The sequence below is a fragment of the Sceloporus occidentalis genome, unplaced genomic scaffold (assembly GCF_023333645.1).
Source record: "Sceloporus occidentalis isolate IW3139 unplaced genomic scaffold, rSceOcc1.0.p SCAF_82, whole genome shotgun sequence".
In the NCBI taxonomy this organism is placed as follows: Eukaryota; Metazoa; Chordata; class Lepidosauria; order Squamata; family Phrynosomatidae; genus Sceloporus; species Sceloporus occidentalis.
The window spans coordinates 4428961-4456469 of record NW_028317062.1 but is presented as its reverse complement, the minus strand read 5'-3'; the positions used below and the strand labels follow the sequence as shown (position 1 = coordinate 4456469).

At 39.8% G+C, this 27509-nt stretch overlaps 1 protein-coding gene across 1 annotated transcript; it reads right to left on the bottom strand.

Annotated features, from left to right (window-relative positions):
- Positions 1 to 993: 993 nt before the first annotated feature.
- Positions 994 to 27509, bottom strand: LOC149285285 (zinc finger protein 385A-like). Its single transcript, XM_089495629.1, has 7 exons — positions 27417 to 27509; positions 25204 to 25314; positions 15666 to 15828; positions 3358 to 3642; positions 2443 to 2621; positions 1748 to 1843; positions 994 to 1215 (listed from the first exon to the last, which is right to left on the bottom strand). Exons 1-7 carry the CDS (start codon positions 27507 to 27509, stop codon positions 994 to 996), a joined length of 1149 nt encoding a protein of 382 aa, XP_089351755.1.

The following is a 27509-nucleotide window of genomic DNA, read 5'->3' as shown; positions in this document are numbered from 1 at the left end:
AGCACTTAACACTTTCTTCCACAGTCTCAACTTTTGGACTGTGGAAGAAAGTTCTTATCAGTTGATACAAGAAGTTATCTTTTTTTGGAAAGACTATCCCTCTAATGTATATATCCCAGTACATGTTTTGCTCTCATTTTAAACACTAAGTTATGAAGAGGCTAAACCCTTATATACCAGATGTCTTTGTGACTGCAGACTGAAAACAAGAAGATACTGGTGACTAGGATTCTAGCCTCGTGCTTAAAGGGTAAAGTACTAAACGGATTATTTGATAATAAACTGTGCACATGAATATATACAAGGGCAATTGTAACTTACTGACTTATACTCTTGCCTTCTCCTGCCTCAATGCAAGAGAAAACAGTGGAATCTTACAAAGCATCTGAACGGAATACTGCAGGGACCATCAATCCAGTTAAGCGACATCCCTGTTTTGCCTTACAGTGAGCAATCTCTTTCTGTAAGAGTCTAGATTGCTCAGATTGTTCAATTACATTTTTCGAGGACATTGTACCTTTCAGGTTAACCAAAGCAAAAGTTTCAGCCCCCCCGCCCCTCTATCATCTTGGTAAGAGGTCTAAAGGAACAGTTCCAGTACCGCATATGTGCATCCTTTGACCTATAATGCCCTAGAATTGTATCCCTATATATATATATATTTACCCTGAGCTATCCATCCACTTATGAGTGTTTTGAGTGTTTAAACCAATGCTCTGCTTCATTTCAACCTTCAGAAGGTCCAAAAATAACAGTATGTTTCTTTTGAGGTCATTGTTTACGACTGCGGGTAATTAAGTTCCTTCTCTGGTGTTGCAGGTCTACTAGTAAGAATAGACTCTATGCATTGGGACCATGTTCCAGTTACAAAATACTTCTGAGGAAAGATCAGGGGCTGAGATAGGGGTGTTAGATCAAGTCCTGCCCCAGTTCACTGTGTGCAGGCTTAGGTTCCAGTGGATAAGTGTGGGAAGTAAAGGTGGAGATGGCTCCTTAGTAAGGGGAGAAAAGAAAAGTCCCATGTGCAGTTCTGATGGGTCCGGGAGCTGGTCGGAGAAGATGTGTAAGTGGTGGAGCTTGGAGAAGTGGTGGTGTTGGGGCTGGACGTAGACTTAGCGGAGAAGGAACAGCGGCTGCCATTGCCATTGCTAGCGGATTGGGAAGAAGGCCTGCAGAAAATGTTTTGTGGAGGTTCTTGGGGAACACAAGACCACCCTGCAATAGAAACACAAAATATCATTATGTTAAAAAATGTTCACTTGCAACTGTGTGGGAACACAAAACACATTACCAATACTATGTCTTGTGCTATTACTCATTAAATGTATTTAATGTGTATGTGTTGTTTTTTTTTAAGAAAAAGGAATATAGATTGCTAAAAGAAAATTGTGACTATATTCTAATAAAGTAAAAATTGGTAGCATAAATCCTAGTAGGCAGGATCTTGTTCCTACAACATTAGAAGTCCTACCAACTTTAATAAAAAAACAAGAGACTGCCACTAAATAATGTGTAATGTCTCAATGTAAGAATTTGTTCAACACGTTTATTCTCATTACTCTTATTTTATTATATAAACAGGAAATTACTGTTCCACACAGTGAGAAAATATAGATTTAGGTAAGTGACTCTTTGTAATGTGTTTAAAGGGTGGAATGTTATTTTTGTCACCAGATAGTGATTCAGGGATTTCATTTTACTATATATGGTTCCTCTAAGGGAGACCCATCCCCTCTTAGACCATTACCGTAAGCTCTTGTAGGGTTTGCTGTTTCTTGTGCCGGCTCAGAAGAGGGTTGGGTTTCCCTGCCACACCATCACGATGTCTGCGACTTGAGATGTGCTGGAGGAAAGATAGCAAGAATATGTACTTTATTAGAAAAGAGCATTGAGATCATCAAATTTACAGAAGCGATTTGTGGCTCACATTGATTTGAACATTTTTTTTAATGTAATTCATTATTTGTTCCAACATCTGAGGTTCACAGGGCTCTAAAAAAAACTGTGAACTAATTCATGATCTAAAAGGGAAGTCAAGAACTAAAAGGGAAGTCAACCTAAACAACTCCATGGGCTGGTTACACACTATGGGGCTCTCCAATAACAACTGCTGGGGTGGGTTGCCTACCTTTACCTATATTACTATGACAAGAGTAAACTTCAGTTCTGGACTGTTGCCTGCATATAAAACCAATATTCAAGTATCCCAAAATTCACATAAACATGTATGTGTTCTATACAAAACATGTCATTTTAGCACATCCTATCATATAACCAGTCTTTAGCTATATCACTCCTCTTGTATCAGGCTCTCACTTTAAGTTGTATGCTTCCTTAAGCAAGTATCTCCACACCTTAAATATGCCACTGTTTGTATAACCTCAATGGGCATTCCTGCAGAACCTGTTGGTGATATATAAATTAAACATAACGATATGCTACCTGTTTGAGTTGCCCTTCAGAAGTGACTCTAATGTTACAGATCTCACAGTGAAAGGTCCTCTCTTGGTTATTGGAGTCAGTTGGTCCAGTGGAACCATTGCTCAAACCACCCATTCGAGGGTAGGCTTTGATTGGACCAAGCCCACTGCGAGCCTCCAGGATAGTCTTGTGCTTGGTTCCTGTAATTAATATGACTGCATTAATATTACACCCAATCTAACCTTCAAAAGCTGTCAAATTCAGCTAACCAAATACTGAACAGTGAGGTGTAGTTGAGTTATAAAAATGGATACACTACATTAACTATGCATTATATTGGGCAAACCTGACCCTTTTACCAAGGTATGCCCTTTACACAAAACTGGTCGGGCAAAATAAAATCCTAGTTAGTTAACAAAACTCCTTGGGTTTTCTATCTGAATAAAAATGCCATCTGTTTATTATATTAATCCAGGGCTCTGCAATTGCCCAACACATGCAGGAGCCAGCCACAAGTGACGTTACATTACATGACCCCACTGAGCTTCTGATACCGCTTGGAAATACTTGGAAAGAAATACTTGGTTCTGTATATATAGAACCATATGCTTTAAAGAATCAGTTTGTGTGTCCAACAGGTAAAACTTTAGGCTCCAAAATGGCTAGCTGTCATGGCAACCGTGCACGTGGGGTTTGTCAAGCCCTGTATTAATCCTTATTAACTCATTATAGCAAAAAAATCATATCATTATTATATTCATACAATAAATAAAAAAAAGATTAATATATTTTGAATGCATCATCAAAGCACAGCAAATTTCTTATGTTACATGTATCTTTGAGAAATCCACCTTCTTCCAGCCCTTATTTTGACATCTAAGCAGCTCTGATGCTTATTTGATGGCGCAACTTAATTAAAGCTGTAAGAGGTCGTACCTTTGTTATGAGCCTCGAGCTGTGACGCTGAGTTTACAGACACCTTGCAGAGGGCACAGTATAACAGTTTCTTGGCTCTGTCATCATCACTCTCTGATGCGGAAGTGCTTGTTCCACTGTTAGCAGGCGCTGAAGAGGAAAGTGGTTTTGTACACCCCATATCTGCCTCAGATGACACATACTGATACCCCTCTAGATGTGGGGCTGGGTTCTCATGCAACGGCATCATTGGTATATCAAGGCTCTCAGCGGGTGGCAAATCAGCTCCATCACTGCCATGTTGATCTATTAAAGTAGAAGAAGAAAATGATGTATGAATTGAATTGTTGGTAAAACAATGCATTTAACCGCTAAAAATGATTTAAGGGTTGCATTATAGTGTGGGTATTTTCCAGAACATACCACGAAAAAGTGGTCCAGGACAAAACCACAAATGATTATTTTTTAATATCATTCATCTCGGGGGGTTTTGATACTCATGATTAAGTTGGCACATCTGCAAGACCAAAAGATCAATTCACCCAAGTTGAATGCCTTGAGATCATGAGGACTCAACTAAGGCTGCCTGCTTGAGTTCCAATAATACAAGCAAATCTATAAGTTTGATGGTTCTTCAAGCCTTTAATCCTTTTTATATACACTTTGCCAAAGATAAAACATATAATTTCCATATGACAACAATTTAGAATCTAAATCATTTTTAGAATAGTATATTTGTCTAAAGTGCGAAGTTGTGAAGATTTTTTTTTCTGCTGGTTTGGACAATATGTCATATTGAGAATGTTGACCTGAAACACATAACTCAGGGTTGTTTCCCAGTGCATCCTTTCATTGCTCATTGATCAGTGACATCCAGATCAGACCAGCACATAACTAAACGTAGATATATAGAATTGTCTTATATAGTCTTGGTGATGTAAAATAATAAGTCTGAATTGCACATTTGCTCTATCTTTAAACGCTCTATGGAAGCTTAACTCAGAGGCTTCATTCATGATCACTCTTTTGCATTGTTACCTATGCCAACGCAATGGAGACCCCTTTAACACCACTTTGAAAAAGACACCAGTTCAACCAATGAGCTGATAGGGCCAGGTTTCCAGATTCTACAACTCTTTCTTGCAGCGGGGAGATAAGTGGCCATGAATTAGACTGACGTAAGTACATACCGAGAAATAAATGTCCCAGGCTAGGACTATAGGAAATGCCAATGACTATATAAACTACATTAACTGAGATTGATGGGTAGGGAATTCTTCATCCCCATTATTAATAATGATAACACTAGTTTTGTAGCAGCAATAAATAGTGGTGAGTTCAAGGTCTGGAAAGCCCCTAAAATTAGAAAAATATGGCCAGCAGACCCTGCTGAAACGGAGCCAGATTATATGGGAAACAGTTCCTAGAAAGGTTTTTTAAACACAGATTTCTGTAAATGTAAGCAGCATTATGGGTCTGTGAGTAGATGTCTTCCATACACCAAATGTGTTTCAAAGAGTGTATAATGGTTGCTATGTGAGTAAACGATTCTGCTCTCAGGGGTTGCTGGCTGGGATACTTAGTGTGTTTGTGTGTATTTTATGAGATGAACACTGAACTCTTAGTTGGGTGAAACCCAACACTTTGAGACATGTTAACAAGTCAGCTAGTGTGACATTGCCATGCAGCCAGAACATGTGTTAGAGACTAGATTAAACAAATGAATTAAAGCCCAACCTAATGTTCAGGAAGGGCGAGCTGTGGGGAAAAAACATATACAAAGTGTGCACACGAAAACAAAATAAATAAATGTCAGGAAGCAGGGACAATGAAAAACTTGCCCAACAAAAAGCAGTTGCAAACAGTGTTCTGCTGTGTGTTCTACAGTCGAAAAAGAGTGCTAGAATGTGACACTTCCATTGCTCCGTGGTCCAGTTCTTATGCTCACTTGCTACGCAGCCCCATACGCAACAAACAGCGATATACTGTGTGTTCTGATACCTTTCCAATAGAACAACAACAAACTTGCCTCTGCCAGGGGGCAAAGCAACCAACAAAAAGCGGAGATCTGCTGTGTTCTTATGCTCACGTGCCCATATGACGTACAGCTTTGGCCCATAAAACATTTTTTTTTCTGCGTAAGATTGCCATATGTAACAGGAACTTTTGTTAGGAACCTATCTGTGGCAGGAATTTCACAGGAGATCATGCAGCACTCACAGCTTGCATGATACCTCTGAGGCAAAGTAAGGCAAGACTAAGTGTGTTTACTTGCCAGTTTCCAGGGAAGGCTTTAAATTGCACGATAGTCTTTTTTTGGCTTAAAATGCAGCACAGTCCCACTGATTCAGCTCCTTGGTAAACAATACAGTCAGGAAGAATTAGATAGGGGTACTTAGCAATATATGGCCATACAGCGTGACGGAATCCCCCAATATTTATGCTTCAGATGGGCGTTTTTTGAATGGTATTCAATTCTTGCCTTTTTTTGGTCTGTATACAGTACAGATGGGCAATGAATGAGTGAACAGATTATGATTTTCCAGCGATAACAAACGCAACTCTACGACGAGCATGGGAATAGAAATCCAAAAAAGTTTGTTCTTGACAGGCATCCAGAGAATTGATGAATATTTTATTTTCTTCAGTCTGACACTTACAGGCTATGAGATTTATCAACCGTTAGCAACATGTTACATTGCAAATATATTTGATATTGGTAACTTTGTATTTATCTACATGTAAACTGTTACTATAAAGTATGTTGATTAAAAACACCATTCAAAGTTGAGGAAATTGCATCATCGCCATTCCGCTATTATCAGCCAGACGTAGAACAAAGTGCAGAGCAGTACGAAGACAGCCCTGATCTATGCCAGGATAGGAGGCACAGGTTCCAAGAAATAAACTAATGTTCCAGGTTACAAAACTCGGGTAAAAATAGCATCATCTGTTGTAGGAGGGAACTATTACTTTTGAAAGCATTTTTATTGCCTGATACATCTGGTGCTATTTCTGACCTAGACTCAGAAGTTCAAGTGTGTATAGGGGGAAGGGGTTGAAGGAGACATATTAGACACAAAGACTCTGAATTGTTACTGTGATCTTCCAGCGCTGGTTTTAGGGACACAGAGATGTTCGGAGTAGATGGTTTTGAAGCCTCCACACCCGGAAAATTGCTGCATCCAAGCCAAGAAGGGGAGGGCAGGCATCACACTGAGCTCATCTCTTCCTACCGTGATGTTTATACAGAACACTCGCCCTGGATTTATTGATGACATAAAAAAAGAGACCAAGGCTTCATGAGGGCAATGTGGTATATAACAAAAGGGATTTCCTCAGTCAACACCAGGAATTGCCTCAAACCTCCGTATAGTTACACTTTTGGTTTATATTGCTTTGCTGGGTTGTACGGCCAAAAATAATTGGTCTATTCAATACTCGTCAGTCATAAAATGACTTTTTCAGCTAGATATTCAATAACATTCATCAAAGATGAGCAGAAGGACATACGTTGTACAGATAATTCTGTTTGAGAAATGGAACAAACCTAAACTGAGGGTGAACGCCTACTGTGAGTAATGAAAAGATAGAAGGAACAGAAAAACTAGGGAGGGCTGGGGATTTAGAAGCCATTTGTAGCAGAAGACAAGAAGCAAAACATGTATTATATTTATGAGCGATAAAGGTATACATCTACATCTGCGTTAAATAATATGTCCTTTTTTTCTGTTTAAAATGTGTATTTTTTACTGTATTTCTCCCCATCCCCTAATCTGGCACAAGTTCAAGAGTATATATTTAATGCTTTTAAGATGGGTGTAATTAGATATTGTGCCACAGGACCAATGATGTGCGTAATGAATGGTTATCGGAAAAAGAACAGAAGGTGGCGTGCTTTGCTGGAATGAAACATGCGTGTTTGTGTGTGCAGGAGGGGGGTTTGGCGTCAGATGTGTGCTGTGCTTTTGGCATTACCGAACGTCATTTGCAGCACGAGTGGGGTGTGCCAGGGAACGGCAATAACCACTACAGGTGAGGCCATGGTGCAAGGGTGACTTTGTGTATGAAAGCAGAAGCCAGCAGCAGGACAGAGGTGGAAAATGCAATCACAAGTTACAATATGGATCTAAAAGATTCAGAATGGTTCAGAAAGTTCAGAGAAAGTAGATGGCAAACTTTAGGTAATTAAGAGGCTGACATCCCCATCCCAAAGGATTAGCCTGGTAATGCTTGCCGCGGAAGAAGATCAATGTGTTTCACACTTTGAGAGTAAATATAAGTGATACTCACGCATAAGCACTGCAAGGCTTGCTGTAAAACAGAGCTCTTGTATCCTAATTTGATTTTAAGCTAGCAGTAAATTCTCTATTTTTAAATCAGTTCCATGGCTCCATGATATTTATGACATATTATTATAGCCCTTTGAAAACGAAATGGGGAAAGTCGGCCACCCATAAATCTCCAGTACTCATGGATTACATAAATACAGATTTATAAAGGTATATTTCAAATCATATGCAAGTTATCATCAGACTGAGGAAGAGTTGGACAACCATAAGAATTAGTGAGCAGGAGGCTGTTGTGAGGCCCATCTGGTGAAACACTAAGCAATATGGTTTCTTACAATTGTTTAAATCACAGTACACAATTCTTACTATTATAACAGTGCATACATATTCTACAGCCGTGTACATCTTAATAAGATGAAAACAGTACATGAAACAAAATGGAATGCCACAATTTTTACATGTGATTCCATAACTGATCACTTTTTTGAGTTTTATTTTTAAGAATATTTGTTCTCCTGGCCAAGTGGTTTTTGTGTCTACTTTTAGATTGTGCAACCAGTGTAGAAACCTGCAAAGCCTCGGCCTTTCTGAAATGCAGCGCAAGGAAACTTGGTTCACTTTCTATGTGTGGGGAGCGCAAGAAGGAATGCATGACAACAAACAAACACAAAAATTACGGGATTCTCAAAGGAACAGAGAGGACACTGTACAAATCTGCTGGCTCGCTCTATTACACGGATGTGTTTACAGTTTAACCGTCTGAGAGCTCACAGTATGATAACGCAAGCAAGAAAACCTAAAGGTGTTAGATAAATCTTGAAAAGACAATGGGGCAAAGGCTGTCACACCAAGTTGTGTAGTGCATACATGGACTTGCTACCTGGTAGAGATGGTATGGCCAATTTCAGTATGAGAAGGGTTAATTTGATTGTACAGGCATGTGGTGCCAAAAGGTCTTGTAAGATAAATTTGTCCTTTGAAGCTCGGACTCCAACCAGGGCCTTCTACAAGGTGTGAAATCCTACAGTGGAGCTCCCGCTTTGTCTAGGTTCAAATGTAGACGATCATATGCCTGTATCCCCTCATAGATACTGGATTCTTTGATATGCTAAGTGACCACTAGCAGTCAGGAAAACCGTCTCATATCCAGGTCATATCCAACACATATCAATAATAACTGATATATTCATTATCATACCTCCTTGTGTGCATACCTAGAACGGGGAAAGTGCACCCTACAAAAAGAGTACAAACACGGCGGCGCAACGTAAACCGTTTGGAAGGAATTGTGAAGTCTATGATGTTCAGTCATAAGTAGAAAGTTGTGACATATCTATGGACTTCACAATTTACAGGAAATTCATAAATGCATGAATTATGGCTGTGGCAAGCACAGGAGGGACGGTAAAATAAAAATAAGTTATTTGGACTGATATGTTTCCACCACACAAGGGGGAGGTCACTTATGGTACACCTTCCCTCCGCTTATACCACCTCTGGGCCGGCTTGGAAACTCCAGATGAACTGGGAAAGGGTATAAAGTTAATGAAGAAGATTGGTCAGTGTGCTTACTAGGGTCCAAGATCTAATTTTGAGTAAGTCGCCATCTTTCCTTGCCGGAGCCCTACGGACAGAAAAACTGTTACTTTACCATTCAACGAGTAGTTAGGCTTTCTGTAATTTTCTCCTTTTTATTTTTATCTGTTGGTGTAAATAATCTGTTTATCATCTTTTTGTGTATGCACTGTGATTTTTTTGTTCATAATAAATATTCCTTTATTAAGTTCTGCCTTTATCTGGTAAAGACTCACGTTACCTGATTAGACCATTTTATCGGTAATTTGAAATCACATAATTATTGTGTTAAAATATATTGTGTGGATTTTGTTAGTCTGATTCGTTTGGGGTACCAAGGCACCCCATTTCTAAATTGTCTTGGTGGTGGAAGCGTTATTTTGATATTTGTTATATCATTATAGTTACTTGCGGGTGGTATTAAGGGTGGATATTTGTATTTTTATCACTATTTCCGGTCTAGGGCAGACAGATTTTAACCCTTTTACCACCAGAACCAAGTCACGCGCACGCTTGGAGTAGAGTGCGTTCGTGACAAAGGCTATGAATAATTGGAGTGGGGTCAATGGTGGAAAGAGGGTTGGTTGGCACCAAGCCATGTAGAGACCCATGGGGACGAAGGGGTCCGGATTAAAACAACAACAGGTTAAACAGTGGGGAGTAAGGAGTAAGGGGGAACGGATGTTTTTCAGGAAGACAAATTCCAAATCCTACCCGTTGGACATACATACATTAAAATGAAGAAAATAAATTAAGCAGCATACAACTTGGGGATGATCAGGAAATATTCCTTTTGTTTGTACATCGATGGCTAACTACTACCCACCAAACAAGCTGAGATGACAGATGAGGCTGTCTGGCACCCAGAGTAGCCTGAAGTAAGTGATTCAGTGGAAGTTTAGAACATAACCATTGTCCAGCAGAAGGAGATACGTGTGATCAATGTGTTCTTCACTACTTGTTTTCAGGAGTTGTGCACCCCTGCCCTAAACCAGTGGTGTATCAACAGGGCTGGAATGGGACACAGTTGCATCTTGCAAGTCCCCAAGTACCTAGTAACAAGAATGGTACCAGGGAGCTCTGTTTCTCACTTAGCACAGAAATCTCTTTCTCCGATCCAAATAGTGCACTCAGGATGCCAAATGATAATGTCATCAACTGGCACGCAGAATGTCAGTGTGGTAGGACTGGCACAGAGCAGCCACGTATCTTCCTGATGCCAGCTGGATCACCAGGCCTAGTTACATCACTGTGTACATTGTAGAACTTTAGACAGGGTAATACAATGGTCAAATCTTGAAGCCAAAGGCATTCATGTCTACTTCATAATTAGCAAACTATTCACTTGTTACAGACAGACTACACTGTCTTACATTGACTGGATCTTGCAGGAACCATGCTAAATATTTTGCTAGTGGTTGTTGTATTATTGCATAATGTGAAAATCATCAGTTTGTTAATCTGGTACCTGCCTGACACACAAAAAAAAAATCCCAAGTAAATTAGTCACGGTATGCTTGCATCACACTAAATGCCCATAGTCATCCATGCTAAACAAATAAAGATCAGGATTTATGTAGCTTAATTGATGCTTTTCAGTAATGAAGATTATTATTTTTAGTAGTATTAGATACATGCTAGCGTCCTAAGAGCTGATTTAACGACAAAACAGAGAAGTTCTATAGAGGATGTCTACCTATCTTATTGGGTTTACAGTATATTCTACAATCTTGGACAGATGCCATTAGGGTACTCCCTGGTGCCACCAGACACTGCACTCCTCTTAAACTGGAACGTAATTCCCATGCCTTATCGCTTTTAAACAGACCCCACGCGTCTGTAGTGTATCCTTCCTTTCTTGGGTTTTTATTTTGATCCAGAAATGATACGTCATCTGCCTTTTCTTCATCTCTGACCTCAACCTTGTAAAACTTTAATAGACGTTAAAACTGTAGACTAAGCCTCATTGGCTGAACACGGCTGAATTCCCTTCTAAATGAGGGAAAGCTATTTCACTGCATCTCAGCCAACTCCCTGACAGATATCTTTTAATTGTGAATGGGTTAGAGGATTTAGGACGTTTTTCTTTCCTGTTAAGTAAAGGAATTCACATTAGAGACTCATGTCAATGTGTCAAATGCCAAAGGAATACGTGTCCGCGATCATTGATGATTTTTTTTTTTTTTCATAATGCCCATTTATACTGAGAAACTATAGGTTGTATTAAATATATCTTTTCTGTAGTAAAAGATGCCTATAAGATATCAATTGCTCTTCTTATACTTGCCCCTTACTGCTGCTTTGTCTAACCTTTCTCCTCTACTGCTCTTATGTACAGCTTGCTATTAGATCAGACCCCATTTTTTCAGATACCCATCATTCCTGACATAAAATGTGGCTAAACTTGTGCTACGTTTATCCGATACAACTCCCCAAAATCATTATTTACCAAAAGGCTACACACCCTACAAGGCCACAAATACAGCGAAGCTCAAATGCTGAGTCTAGGGCTGGGGTCATTATTTGTACACATATTATATTAAAATGTGAGTTTTTTCGGAACAGAATTATAAGTTTAGTACAGGACAAAAATACAAACTTATTATTATTATTTATTGTTTTATATAGTGCCATCATATTCCATAGTGCTATACAATGGGTAAACATAATGCAGAATGCCAAAAAAATAAACCTAAGGTATTAAATTGCCATTTGTATACTTATTACCAAGCAACAAATGAATACATAAGCATGAAAGGCCAAAATGAACACTGAGAAAATGGAAGTACACCCTGGAAACTTTTCTCAAAATTACATTCATTAGAACATTTTAAGACTGGGAACACTATAAGAGACAGATGTGTTATTTCTGTCCAAAAGATCTTCTCAAACTACATAACGTAATGTATGCCGATCTAAAATTACAGACACTATACTAGTGATTATTATCATTTTAATAGAACAAACTAACACTAAAACCCAATTCATCATCTAAAGAGGCCTCCTTTCAGGCAATTGTGAACGTGGGAATTCACCAAGGCAAACCAGGAACCAATTCTCTAGATGAACTCAGCAAGGTCCCTCTACTGCTGGAAGGTCTCTCAGATAAATACAAAGTCCACAAACAAATGACCTTAAGAAGGAAACTCTGGAGGCAGACTAGATTCCTTAACGGGAATTGTGTCTGAACTTCAAAGTACCAGGAGAACAGATCTGTGAAACTAATGGATGACCACCACTGAATTTTGATTTGGTGTCCCTCAGCTATAGCCAGGTTGCCTTGAGTTTTGAACTCGTGACTCCATAAGAAGATGCCATAGATTGCCACCTCCGAGTATAAGTAGGGGTTTCAGTTGACGTACTACAGACACACACTGTTTGCATTCCAGTAATGAAATTGAATGGAATATGTCTGGATATAATGGGGGGAGTTATATGGTTTAGCCATGAAGTGTTTTATGTTCCTTAATGTTATTACAGTCCCAAGCAGTACGTGTCTTCATTACTCAGCTGGCTCCATTACCGTGGAAGGATTTAAGGCCATTAAAATTGTTTGCATAAAATATACACTCAGCTGCATGCAAATGCACACACATAGTGGACTATTTTTGGCAACGCACATTTGTCCTATAAAACTATAATAAAGACGTCAACACAAACATGCCTTTGTTGGTAAACACATTTATGCCTATTTCAGTTCAGCCAACGGTGGTTAGGAGGCCCCCTCGCTAGATTACGAGATTCCTCCAACCTTCATTTTTCTTAAACATTTTGTTGAGTTCAACATATAACATATGTAGGCTTTCCATATTAAATCAAGACACGCTGCAGACAGAATACTGTATTCACAATCGGACATAATTGGGTGCATATGCACTACGATGTTAGAGTGAGGGCACTGTATTTTTTCTCACGCCGATGGTCAATGAGTATGTAATGGGGGGGAGGATTTTTTTTGGAAGATTAGCTTCTCTGGAAACTTGTCCAATACTTGATAAGTGGTCACAGCTGGAAAAGAAATTACTCGTTTAACCCCTTTTTTGGAAAGGAACTAAGCCAGGAGGAACGCCCATGTTAGCTAAATCTAGCTAAATGAGACTTAAAGGGACACTTCACTGTCCCAGAGAGACCTGTGAGCAGCGAATATATATTAAAATTACTTTGTAAGTATTTTCACATGCATTTGACCTGAAAAACTAATAATACACTTAATGGCTTACCTCAGAGAGACGTTGCGGTCAGATATTTCTCGCAGCTGACTGGCTGCATGAAACAGCCAATCAGTGGCAGGAAAGCACTCTCATCGAAATGGGGAAAGGGAGAAATTGGAAATCAGAGAAAGTGGCAAACACGTCATTCTCTTTTTACAACTTCCTTTCGCTTCTACTCAAACTTTTCATACATATTGACTTAATAGAAGGTGAGGAATATCGTTAATAACTTAACGAATACACATTCAAAGCTTGGTGAAGCTGAATTACGATGGCTGTCCACATGGTATATTCAGAAGGTTGTGGTTTCTTATATATATTAAGAAAAGCAGCAGTTCCACTTTAATGCTTTAGGTGAAAAAAACACTAGCAGGGATTCACATTGGCACAACTTGGCAGCATTTTTGTACAACCTTATAAATAACTAAGAGGAAATAACTAAGACAAATGCCACCAATGCTGGCGCCACTACATAGACGGCTGCCATATTCTCTTCTTTTGTTAGTAGTGAAGTGCAGGAGGGTCCTGGGAAACATAGTTTCTCCACGCGTGGGTTGGCTCTGAATTTTATAATGAAGCCTTTACAGTTTTGAGAAGTAATACAGGAAATCCATGAGATAACATATTCCCTTACTGCTGCAGTTACATTTCCTCATCTCTTCTCTAATCATTTCTTTGTTATCCCCAACAAACCACAGAAAGGTCTACAGGGCTTCTTTAGCTTAAGCCCTAATTTCCCACAGGTATACGTCCCCTTTTGTTCAATGTCTTGATATAAGTCTCGGCATTAGGACACAAAGCACATTGTAAACTGAATTAGAGACCTATATGACGCTTGCCACATTTTATGAATCCAGTATATATATATATATAATTTATTTTTTCTAACGGTAACACTATTAAACAATGGACTGTGATTTAACGAACCAATGCAGTTTACGTAATTTGAAGCCAGTTGATCAGAAAGCTTCCCATATAATACCTTCAAGGTCACGTTCCATTACAATTTCTAATTTTACCTCTGTCTTGGTCACATGGCAGCTATTACATTTGCCCTTAAATCCACACTCTTTAAGAATGTCCCTGGGGTCTGACAGTCAATAATAGCTCTATTTAAAAAGGCTGGGGGGAAAAAAAGGAAAATACATTTGAACCTAACCAGAAGGTAGTGTGCACTATGATGAGCCGTGATCCGGTAATGATTGTAACGTATCCCACATGTTGGTTGCTTATACAGTGGGAGTCGGTACATGCAGTATCAGACGTAAAAATGTGAGCGAGATAATGCCATAAACTGCATCAACGATTCTGAAACCTTTTTACCCTCGACTCTAATGTTTATTTGCTAAATTGTGCAGTTGTGAGCTGGCCCCATGTTTGGAATGACCAAACAGACCTACGTTTCCCTTGGCGTCCATCAAAGCTGCTAGGTGTACCTGTTTACGAGGGACAGTCCCTTCTTCACCCCCAGGGTGTTGCTCTTTTGTAGGAGCTTAGAATGATTGTGGGTATGAATGTATTACAATGTTCTACATCCTAAAACGCCATCATATGCTGTACAACAAGTAAACAAAGTGAAAAAAGTGTAAAAATAAGCACTGTGTTCCTAAATTACATTGTGAAATCCATGTGTCAAATACACAAATAGCTTCTAATAGGCCACAAAGTGTTGTAAAACATGTTGGTAAAGCCCTGACCCCTGGCCACACCCCTAGCGCCTAGTAATTATGACACTTCATAGCCACTTAGGCAAGCTTGCCATTTAGTGAATACGACTCCAAACTTACTGTACTTCTTGCGGTGGAGAGTGTGATTTGCCCCTTCTAACATTTAGTGCACACTTATGTATGTACATGCGAGTATTTTTATTTATATAGAGCTGAACTTCATATAACAGGTTAAAAAATGAGTAACAAAGGGTTTTTACCGTATAAGAAGTCCAGGTCATTTTAGCATTAAATCTATTCTCTATAGGATGCCCAATGTATGGGAGCACAGCTGCTTCTGCTCGTCATGCTGGGTTCTCATGACACGGGATGTCACAAACTTAACCCTGTGAAGACCAAATGAGCTCTGCTCCAAATGAACTAAAATGGCCAAATACGATACTGAGGTGCGTACCTCCAAAACGGATGGACAAATGTCTTTAAACCAGTGACATGCACTGAAAGAATGACTTTTCACGGCATGTCTGATATAGCACATAGTAAGGGCCACTCATCCACCATACTTCAAGCCACGTCTCACTCACCTTTGCTGTCTGTGTCACTCTCGCTGGCACTGGGCACCGGACTGGTCATTGGCGTGGTCCTGTCCCCGTCTTGCCCTCCCTCTTTCTTTCGGGTCTTGGCGTTCTCTATTCCCTTCACTCGCCGAGCGTGCCGGTTGCCTTTGTAATGTGCCTCCGCCTGGTTCTGCAGAGAGACAAGGCAAGCAATTGACAGATCTGTCTCGAACCTTTATCGTGATCCGGCTACGCTTAAAACCCTTGGGGCTTGTACAAAACCAAAATGTACACGTCCAAACCCCCAGTGTGCATTTTGTACGTACCACGTTACAGTAACATGCGCACTTGTCTTCACTTGTCATATTTAATGCTTCTTCATCTCTACACCGTCCAGCTGTCACTCCTTATGAAATCATATATATGGCTCTGCATGCGACAGGAACCATTTGGTAACAGCAGGAGGGTGTGGATTAGGGGAAGAAAATACTAGTTATTTTTAATATGAATCTTTAATATGCCACATTTTCTCTAGCAATGATGACTCACCAGCCTCGGAGCTACAGATAATACTTGATAAATGGCTCAAGGTGGTATATTTAAGGTACGCCTTTACACTCTAAGGGTTAACGCGTGTGGATCTCAAGCACAGAATCCGCATTGTAACGATCAAGTAGCGAAAGAGAGCCGCACACAATATATATATATATATATATATATATATATATATATATATATAAAATCCCAAGTCATTTATTGGTTCCACTCATTAAAAGAATATTACCTTATATGACCTTGTATGCAAATGAGCTTGTTTAATATATATATATATATATATATATATAAAATAGTTTTTCTCTTGCTCTATACATGTTATTCTTTTAGTGGAAGAGGTGAATAATGTATGACTTGATGAACTTCTCAACACTCTGCTATGCAAACTATTCATAAACCTTCATTTAACTCCCCTCCTTCCAATAAAAAATTCTATAAAAATGATCTTCGCAGGCAGTGGAAACATCACAACTTGTTCTGCTTTATTTCTACAAATGTTATGACGTGAAAGAATTTATACCTCCTGCAGACCCATCTCAATAAATTATTGCTTTATTTTTAAAACACTTTTGTGCAAAACACAGGGATTAAGCTAACTTGCCTTTTTTAACCATTCTGTGAGTGTTTACAGTGTTTGGCAATAAAAACACACATAGATCTAGATCCAAGAACACGTTGTCAGTGTTCATTAGTTCATTATGACTTCAGATCAGTCATTTCTCTTTTTTTGTCTGGACTGTTGGAGCTCTATGTTGCCATTTAATTTGTTCTCTCCTTGCTAGAGTGAAACTGTAAAAAACAGGGTGGAAGACAAATGGAACAGCCTTCCAGCAGAAGTGGTAAAACAGTGACAGTCATACATACATTGGATAGGAATCTAAGACAAGACCAAGGGTTCATTCTTCACAGCAAGAAAAATAGGTAGACTGGATGGGCTGAAAGGCTCTTATCTGTTGTCAGATTATATGGTTCTATATAACAAATCAAGAAAGAAGGACCTGGGCCCATCGTTGGTTATCAAATGTTATTAAACTTTAAATAACTGTTAATCAAATCTGTGCGTTTGCTTGGGTCCAAAATTGTTAGATCTGTCTGGGAAACCATAAATGGACAGACATGCATAATATATGTATATACTTTGTAAAGAAATCTCGGGTCAATGACTTCCAGATTTTTTACCGTACACAGAAATGATAAAAAAGTCAACAGGGATTTATGAGATGGAGAGCTTTGTATACCAGATCCATGGCAGATTGCATATAGATGTGTATGTATATACGGTATATCTATCTATATATATATATATATATATATATATATATATATATATATATATATATATATATATACACACAATACATGTGTCCTGATACAGAAATAAATCTATGACCTCGCTACGCAGACACGCGCCCACCTGGCACATTTACCAGATTTCAAAGATCTTACAGATCCATTGAGAGAGCCATTGGCCGCAGTAACGTGTTGAGTGAACCGACATGACGTGCCAGAAACATTTATATGTCATTATTGGCCTCGTACCGAGCTCTCGCGGGGATCATTCCTGCAGTCTGGCCCCATTCGTTATTGATAACAGCTCTCTGAATTGGAATGCCAATAGATGATGGGTCTTTCATTACCTTTTTGCAGAACTTTACAAATACTACTTTTATAGGAAATAACTTTTTTTTAAGTAGTCAAGGGAGTTGATTCTTAAAGCTAGAGAGGAATAATGGCTGCTGTTAAAGTGGATTTAAAAAGCCCCTTTGTGGATTCATATGCTGTTAAAGTAAGGACAGAATGAAAACAGGATAAGTCAACTAAATCTAGGTGTTTTTATAGAGGAATAAAATGAAGGATGGGTCTGGAGACATCGCATGAAAGTCAGAATCTTACGTAACGTGGGGAGAACAGAAGGAGATGGAGTCACTGACACGGAAGACGCAGCAGATTGCGAGCGAAGGAAAGAGAAAAACAAGAGAGACAATGTGACTAGAAAAATGCAAAGCGAGCGGAGAGAAATAGCAATAGAGCAGAAGGAGCAAGCAGTCTCCCCCTTTTGGCTGCCACTGAGTCGACATACGCTTAATATCTCCCCACGCAGCCCTAGCACAGTGTTTAGATAACTAGGGATTAACAGGAAGTCGCCTCCAAAGAATTCTTGGCCGGCCACAGCACACCAGCAACCTCCTGGGTCAGAGGAGAATCTGTCAGCCACCTCACTGCCAGAAACACTGGCCTTGAAGAGACACAGACCCGACTACAACAAAGGCAACTTCATTTACTCATCCGAAACACTTCACTTGTAAATGAGAATTATACGATACTAGCTGATGTGCCAGACATTTAGGGCTGCAACTAACGATTATTTAAATGATCGATTAGTTGGCCGATTATTTTTTCGATTAATCGGATAAAAAAATGCAATTTTTTTAAAATTTAAAATAATGTAATAAAAAACGTACAATTTACACTTTCATCTCTTTATTGCAATGGCCTCTCTCTATTCACCTTCTTATTTTACTGACATAATAATAAAAGCTACAAGAACCCAAACACAGTGTTTCTCAAACTAGGTTTTAATGCAAAGTTATTAGTAAATTTTAATTCATATGTTAACTATTTTTCATATTTAATAAAAACTATGAGAAAAAAGCCTTGTTTATATTTTCTTTTATTTACCAAACTGCCGAAGGTACGATAGGGGGCGCTCGTGTATTCCGTTCCGTGTAAATGAAATGAAAAAATACAAAATAAAAATAAAAATAAATAGTGCAGGTGTACAAAAATATGATGTGCCCTGCGTATTGCAGATTTTACACTCACAGTGTTTATGTGGATCAATGCGTCAAACAGGTGTACTCTCAGGGTCCACGTATGGGGTATGTCACCGAGAAAGAGACAAAAGAGGAACCAATAGTGTATATAGTATATATCACTAGAGGCGCAACAAGTGGAGTAATACTTACACTAACACCAGTGTCAAGGTGCCCGTAGTAGTTGGTGACGTTTGGTCACATGCGTATCCTCCTCTGTTTGGTGGATCCGATAGTAAATATTGGTGGGTGTGTGGTGTATCAAACAGCCACTGTCCACATAGAGATGTATGGTAAAAAATATATTTATTCCAAGGTAACAGTAAGCTGGATCTATACCAGATGCAGCTTAAAAAATAAACAACTAAAATGAATAAAATCAATAAAAACAATAAAAAGGCACTGGTACAAATAAAAAATGATAAGATAAGTCCAAAAAAAGGAAAGTTATTATAGCTTACCACTTTTTCTGTTCACTGTTCCACTCCTCCTACTGGTCTTCTCACTTTTTACACATACCAATTTACCAAACTGCCCCCAGTTATGCACATCTGACCCCCAGCTTGCCACTCTGCCCCATATATGCCTTATACCTCCTATATGCCAGATTCCACTGTGCCCCCTGATATGCCTTATACTACGTATATGCCAGTGATATGCCTTATACCCCCTATATGCCCTGAAATTCATAATACCCCCCCATACACCACTATAACTCACCCATACACCACTCTGGCTCCTCCCCCTCCCATGCACCGCTCTGGCTCCTCCCCTCCCATACACCACTCTGGCTCCTCCCCCTCCCATACACCACTCTGCCACCTCCCCCCTCCCATACTCTACTCTGCCTCCTCCCCCCTCCCATACTCCACTCTGCCTCCTCCCCCTCCCATACTCCACTCTGCCTCCTACCCCCTCCCATACTCCACTCTGCCTCATCCCCCCTCCCATACACCACTCTGCCTCCTCCCCCTCCCATACTCCACTCTGCCTCTCTCCAGACTCCCTGGTGCTTTGTGAACCTCCGTTACTGACAGGCACTTTCACTGCAGCTTCATAGAAGCCTCAGCGTAAGTGAAGGGCAGTAATGGAGGCTGTCTGTGCGATGCAGACCCCCACCGGCTGACAGAGAGGGTGAAGCTGCAGTGAAAGTGCCTGTCAGTAACGGAGGTTCACAAAGCACCAGGGAGTCGGGAGAGAGGCAGAGCAGTGTATGGGAGGGGGAGGAGTCAGAGGGGTGTATGGGAGGGGGAGAGAGACGGAAGTGAGAGACCGGCGGACAGTGAGGGGAATCCAGGTCCCCTGCAGCGTTGCGGGGGATCAGGATTCTAGTATTATAATCCGATCTCTGTTTGAGGTCGGATTATATAAGGAGAGGAGTTTTTCAGAGCATTTGCTTTGAAAAAACCCTCTTTTTATAATCGATAAAAATCGATTAGATTAATCGATAATGAAAATCATTGACAACGATTTTCATTATCGATTTTATCGATTAGTTGTTTCAGCCCTACAGACATTAAAATGACAGTAGGGTTGTCCCTCTTCTTCCCTCAGCAGTGGACGTGCCTCCTCCATAGCGCATCAGTAACAGTTACTGGTGGACCAACAGAAGAAGGCCTCATGCAAGGAGAAGAAGGCCTCATGCAGGGATGGCAGTGGTGCCTCGGCTGCAATTCATCTTAATATATAGTATATATATATATATATATATATATATATAACTTCTATATGAGAAAACCTCTTCATTATGTCTGCTGCAATAAGGCTGTGGGTTTGGGTCATAATCACAGTCAGGTTCTGGTGTTAGTCCAACTCATTAGCACCTTACGTTCTGATACAGATTTCCCACCGTAAAACATAATAATGACATAATAATAATGGAGAAAATGATCATTTTTTCCCCCATCACTAAAATGGGGTTTTATCAATACATTGGTAAATTCCAGGAATCCCCATTTTACTCAGTCGTGATATTTCTAGCGTCTGATACAGAGCAGTTACCATTTTTTTCTGAATCTTTCCTATATAAACAGCTTTTCATAGAGAGCTTCTGATAAGTGACATGACAATGTCTACATCCTTTCTCCAGCCCATATCTATGGTCTTATTAAGGTAGAAGATGAAACAAGCGACTAGGCATGGTAGAATCCACATTGATGAAATCTGCCATTCAAGTCGCTCCTGTACCAGTCCCATGCGCGATCGGGCTATAATGTATGCAATTGATTAATCCTATAAAAGCCACAGACTGAAGAGCAGCCAGTAAATAAATCCAGACTTGCAGGATCGAAATAGCTTCCCACATGTATAGCGTCAATACATGTCTATGAATTTCAGCGCAACCTGTCATGTTAAAGAAATTGGATCGTCAAGTTCCATCCTTGAGTAACCTGACCATCAGACTTAAAATAAAAACCCAGGAACATTTCTAATGCAAGCTATAGATAAAGGATTGGAAATTATACATTGTATTTAGTGGTATGAAGAAACCACCAAATAAACTTGTTGTGCCAAGGTGTCTAAAGGTGCTGTCCAACTTCAACATCAACCTTGAGTTTCTAATAAGCTAAGCAAATAAACCAGATCTGTCACAAAACCGTAATCTTAAAGTTTAATCCCATAAAAACACCACAGAAACGGACATCCTTTTCTGTTTCTATGGCAACAACCTATAAGGTACCTGCTTTTGTGATAATTAGGTGTTCCTGGCAAAAATTCTAAGTTTGGATCATTCAAGAGTTAAGGGAATGGTTTGGGGATTCAGCGGTAGTAGGAAAAAATGTTTTAAGTACTGCAGGTGGAACAGCACCTTTAATGGCTTATAAACATGAATTGAACCTTTGACGTGTTTCAGGTGATGGCTCCGGGGACAAACGGTGACAGGAGACAGAAGTCTCGATCAGGGCCTGGGAGATTTGGTCTTTCTAGCCTTGGCTACTACGCAACTGCGTTCAGGTCATTGATCCCACATTTTCATTATTTTATTTAATAATATTTACAAAACTCTGATTGGTTAGCGTCCCTCAAGAGCAAGACACCCGAGCCAATGGAAAACAGAATTACAATCCCTGTCTCTGACATGCCCTTTAGTGCAACGTCTTTTAAAATGTTCATTAAAGAACCAACAAAAGCGACATTTTCAGAAGCATCTATTCAGCTTGCTCTGTGAGATATGAGTGAACAATCAAGTTGCAGCAATGCTCCAGTGTGAAAAGCCCACTTAATGTGGGAGGTAATTAATCAAGTTTTTACAGTCTTTTTGCACGTACAAACAGTGGCTATATATAATTAGAAGCGTCTTGTTATACACTGAAGGAAAATTGAGTTGCAAATGAGGATAATTTTAGCAGCGGACAGGAATAGAATGATCTTTGATGGATTTGCTAAGTTTTGTGTTTTTCAGTAGAACCGCGCAGGGTACAAGACACCGGCAGCGGTTACCGGCACATGTCAAGTACTGTTGGGAGATGCTGGTGCTTGATTTCAAGATTTAAAACAGCTCAGAGAAGATGATCTTCGGTATCTTCTAAAGAGGAGCTTTCTGATTAGCATCCTTCTTGATGAAAAGTGTGACACTGCAGGTATTGCTGAACTGCAACTCCCAAGAATCTCAACCGGGGATCATTGGAGTGATCAAGTCAACTGCAGAGATATATATAATCAAGGAGACACAAATGAAAGGTTTTAAAAGCTTAAATAGGAAGCTTTGCTGAGACTCCTGGCTTGGTCGCGACAAACTCCAGACAGAATATAATTCTAGGCAAGCTAACCATGATGCATTTTAGATGAGGGTGGTAGACACGTGGAACAGCCACCCCAGCAGAAGTGGTAGAGGCTAACACAGGAAGGAATTTAAACATGCATGAGGTAGGCGTATGATTATCCTAAATCTAAAGTAAGACCAAGAACTAAATACGTTTTAATTCTTTAAATTAACTTAAAAAAATGTTTTCAAAATCTAGGTGTCTTCGCTTATGTATAAAATATTAGAAAAAAAGATGAATGAGGTTTCTGAGCATACAGAAGGATTTCAGTGAGACGGTGATGCTCCAGTCTAACTTTCACCCAGTTTCTTCCAAAACACCCTTTTCTGATAAGGATTTCCCCCGCTCTCCTGTAAAGCGCCACATCTGTTCTTTGCTACAGTCAGAGAAGACATTGATCAATGATTCGGCACACAGTGCAAGTATTTCTGTAGCGTGGATATTTATCTTAACGCTACATCAATATAAATATATTTCCAAGTCCTTTAAAGCATTATACCCTAATACAATGCGTGAACAGACCCTGCAAGCTGGATACCCATCGCTCAAGAATTACTGCACATACCTATGTCCCACTTGATACTCATGATGTCACCTAAATTGTGTACAAATTACAGAAAATGAAATCTGGAGACTCTGTAGGAGTTGAGCTTTCCAGACCTTATTGCATACCCCATACTGCACACATCAGTGAAATGACTTTAATGACATCTCCCCACATAAACAATCCACCGTGCAGGGCCATCTTAGCCCTTCCTCCACTAGAAGCCCACTGGACTGGAGCTTCTCATGCTAACTCTTGGGTTAGTGAATACACCCTATACCCATACACCACAATCTTTCCAATATAAAACACGAATACATTGTCACTTGAACTATATATATATATATATAATTTAGGGGTAAGAATTGTCCACATAGGGAATAGAAGCCCCTGCGGCAGAAGAAGACATTTAGTGGCATAAATCACTGAATCCAAAAGTCAGATAACTGTCTTTTTTTAAACGTATAGCCATGAGGTTACTGATATACTGTATAACATAAAACAATGTGTACTCATTCATTATATAGTGTGTGTGTAGACATTGTGAATGCACCCCCACATTCCAACGGTATTGCTTTCTGTACCCCAAATATTTTTCCTTTTTTTTATTCAGGAATAAAAGAAATAAAAACTCCCATTAAAAATTCTATTTTATTGTTTTAATAGAAGAATTATGGCTAGCATATTCATTAAAATACATAAAGCAAATGAACGGATCAATAGTATCCATGAGATATGTAATTACGGCAGCAGCTGCAGCACCACAGCCTTACTGGCGAGTATAAATATTGCCGTGGTCTTCTCTGGATTTTTGTCCTCAGTCAGGGTCTGCAGCTGCGGATGGGAAATAAACAGAAAGCAATCTCAGGGGCCCCCAACCTCCTTCTCTATCAACCCCCCTCAGCTGGGTGCTGGGAGCTGAAATATCATTAGAAGGAAGCCAGCTGTTGAGACAGCTGTTCCAAAAGCAGGACAGTTAACTAGAACTAGCAGAGGCGGATTACATGGGAAGCAATCAGACAGAGATATGGTTCTGCCGCAATTAATTCTCCCTGTACCTTCTTACTATCGAAGATCAGCTCCGTTATAAATCCTCTGACCAGCAAACATATCTAAGCCCCTGCTTGGGGCCACAGTCCGCTGCATAGCGCTTATGCACTAAAAAGAGTCAGCGTTAGAAATAAATATGTTGCTCTTAAGGGCCGTACGATGAGCTTCTGCATTGTTGTTTCTGTTAGCCAAATTGTTATGTTATATACTACTTGCCATGTCCTGTCTACCCATTGTACAGCGCTACGGAATATGATGGCGCTATATAAAACAATAAACAAAACAAAAAAATAATACACATAATGACATATTTCCACAAAACAGACAGAAGGTGCAGAAGAGCTCGCCAGAGCTCACAAGAAGAGGACCCCGGGCGGACCTGCTGCAGGACACACGCGGAATTACCAAAGAGGAGGAGGTGTTTTTAGATGGCTTTGGTTGGCATTCATGACATTTGGACAAGTTGTACCAAACTAGGCTGACCAAGACCTGCACACAGTGGCTCCCCCAGCGATGGAACCACCCCCGAAGGTCTAAAAGGGTTAATAAACCACATTTATTTAATGATTACTAAATATGATTATTGGCATACGTGCCCATTTCTAGAAGGAGATGACTTTTGCAAGTTTACACTATTTACAAGTCAGCCTATGCATGTTGTTCTTGTGTTGACCGCTACTTGATGAGTATAACTAATTAGTCCTAATAATGCTAGTATATTCTAAATAATGAAACATGAACATTAAATATACAAGACAATGGGAAGAACTCGAGGTGCTGCGGGAAACCCAACCTCATGAATAATAAGTAGAAAGGTTAGGAGAGCTGTGAGAACTTACCTCGGAATTGAAGCGGATCTGACACACATTGCAGGAGATCACTGGCCTCTTGGTCTTGACAAAAGGGACTCCGAAATTAGGGCTGATCACAGCCTTCTGTACAGGGTCCATCTGTATAGAAACAGCAGGCAGAGTTCAGTGAAATTCAGAGTTAAACACCACATGCCAGAACAAAAAAAAAAGTCAGCGGCCAGGAAAACTTATAATCCGCTTTGCTTAGATAAATTTGTCCAGAGCCACTCGGTTTGTTAGGAGAAAAGACAAAGCCAGAGTATGAATGATGCTATCGCACAACTGCTAATAACTCTCTCCAATAAACTAGATGCAGGTGCTCAGTCCACTGGAGGTTCTACGGGTAAAGAACGGATCAGTCCAGGCGTAAGCTCTGCCTTTCGAGCGAGAGGAAGAATGCCGGGTTAGTGCTTAGGGAAGGTTTATTCAGCAGGAATGTTTTATAAAGGAACTGGAGCGAATGTTTGATTCTCCCACCCTACCCCTGGGGAAATCCACCCTCATCACTCATCCATAAACTAACAAAACCCACAGCCAATCGGCTGAGATAAACCATGCCTTAAAGCGGCAGTATCACCAAAAAACCCTCAAATGGTCCATATTCATTAAAAAATATACCCCCCAAAGTAGAGGGAGCTATCTGATCTCACATGAGTTATCAACAAAACTACAAAAAATACATTTTACAGGACATGAACTTCATGTGAAGTACATTTGTTATAATTACACAGCTGCATATGCATCATGTACTGGCCTAGACTGCCTATCTGGCACACTGACCAGTACACCAGAGGGCCACTGGCCATCGTTGCTCCATACTCAGCCTATTTGCCAGCAGCAGATTGAGCGCTGCAGCGTTCGACCAACGGCTGGGTATCCCTGTCCACATGCTGCGTGAGCATAAAAACGTAGGGTGTCCAAACATCCAAACGCTGGCCAGTCCGGCTCTGGCCATGTACTGTATATGTCATCTTCGCCCAATTTATTTGACAAATACTCTAACTCCTTATCATACTACCTACAATAGAATGGCTTGGTTTAAATCACCAAGAAGGACTCACAAAAGTCTATGGTGGACTTGCACTACCATCAGAGTCAGCACCCTTGAAACTGCTTGACATTCACCTATGCTCTTGCTAGAACTAGAAGATCATATCTGAATTTAAAACATCTCACTTTTATTGTTTTAATATTCTATATTTTCATTGTATAGATGTGTATTTTCCAGCTTTTTTCACCACGTCTCCCTCTTTCACTGACATACACAGAGCATTTCATGCAAATTCCTATTTATTTCCCGTTATCCCTATGTCAGCCAAAACATAAAATAAATAAAAAAATAAAAAAAAACCCACACCACACACCATTATTAACAAAGCGCATCTGTCACAATTTGATGTCTAAAGTGTATGTTAACATTTCTTTCGGGTTTGAGAATTGTTTTTTGTGCACAATGACACCCCCACAAACTGTGGATAATAAAACTAATTCTATCCTTTTTTTAACAATGCGGCGTAGTGAACGCCTCGGGTCCACTTTATGGGTTAAACATTCAGTTTTCAAGAAGCACAAAGTGTTCATAAACTGAGCATAATATTTACAGTACATTCAGATAGGAGAAAGCCAGCATGACATTCCAAAGCAGTAGTGATTAGTTTAACATTTTAATCAATATAACCGGCTCCAAAAAGGTCACTTATTTTGTATCATAAAGTTTTGTAACTACTTTTGATTTAAAAGTCAAAAAAGAAGAAATAAAACTATTTACAGAAGACTAATTCATGTTTTGATAAGGCCCACAAGTTCTTTTTTTGGAATATTTTTGGATTTCATTCCATTGATTTCACCCCAAAGTGCACGCAGGATCTGTTTATGCCGGGGAGTAAATACAGAACAGAGTTGCGGGTCCTCCAGGGACACTTCAACAAAGCAGACAGCAGGAGAAGAGTAAAGATGGACAAGACGAGTCAACCTCCTACCTCGTCTTCAGGATAACGCTGCATTCCTGAATGGTAATAGCAGCTTTAAAAAATCTAAATAAACAACTGCGTGTATTTGTAGCCCAAAGAATGTATTTACTCCCACCCAACAAAGCCAAAACAGTGATAGCCGTGGAATTCTCAACACTGTGGATTGTGTTGCAAATGTACCTTTTTTTGCATTATCATGAATTAAGTGATTTTTTTTAAAGGACCACTCACACATTTAACATGCTGGAGTCCATTCTGGATTGCGGATCTATTCTTATTTTCCTCCTTCTGTGCCTTACTCTTCAGAAGCATGCTTAAGTACAT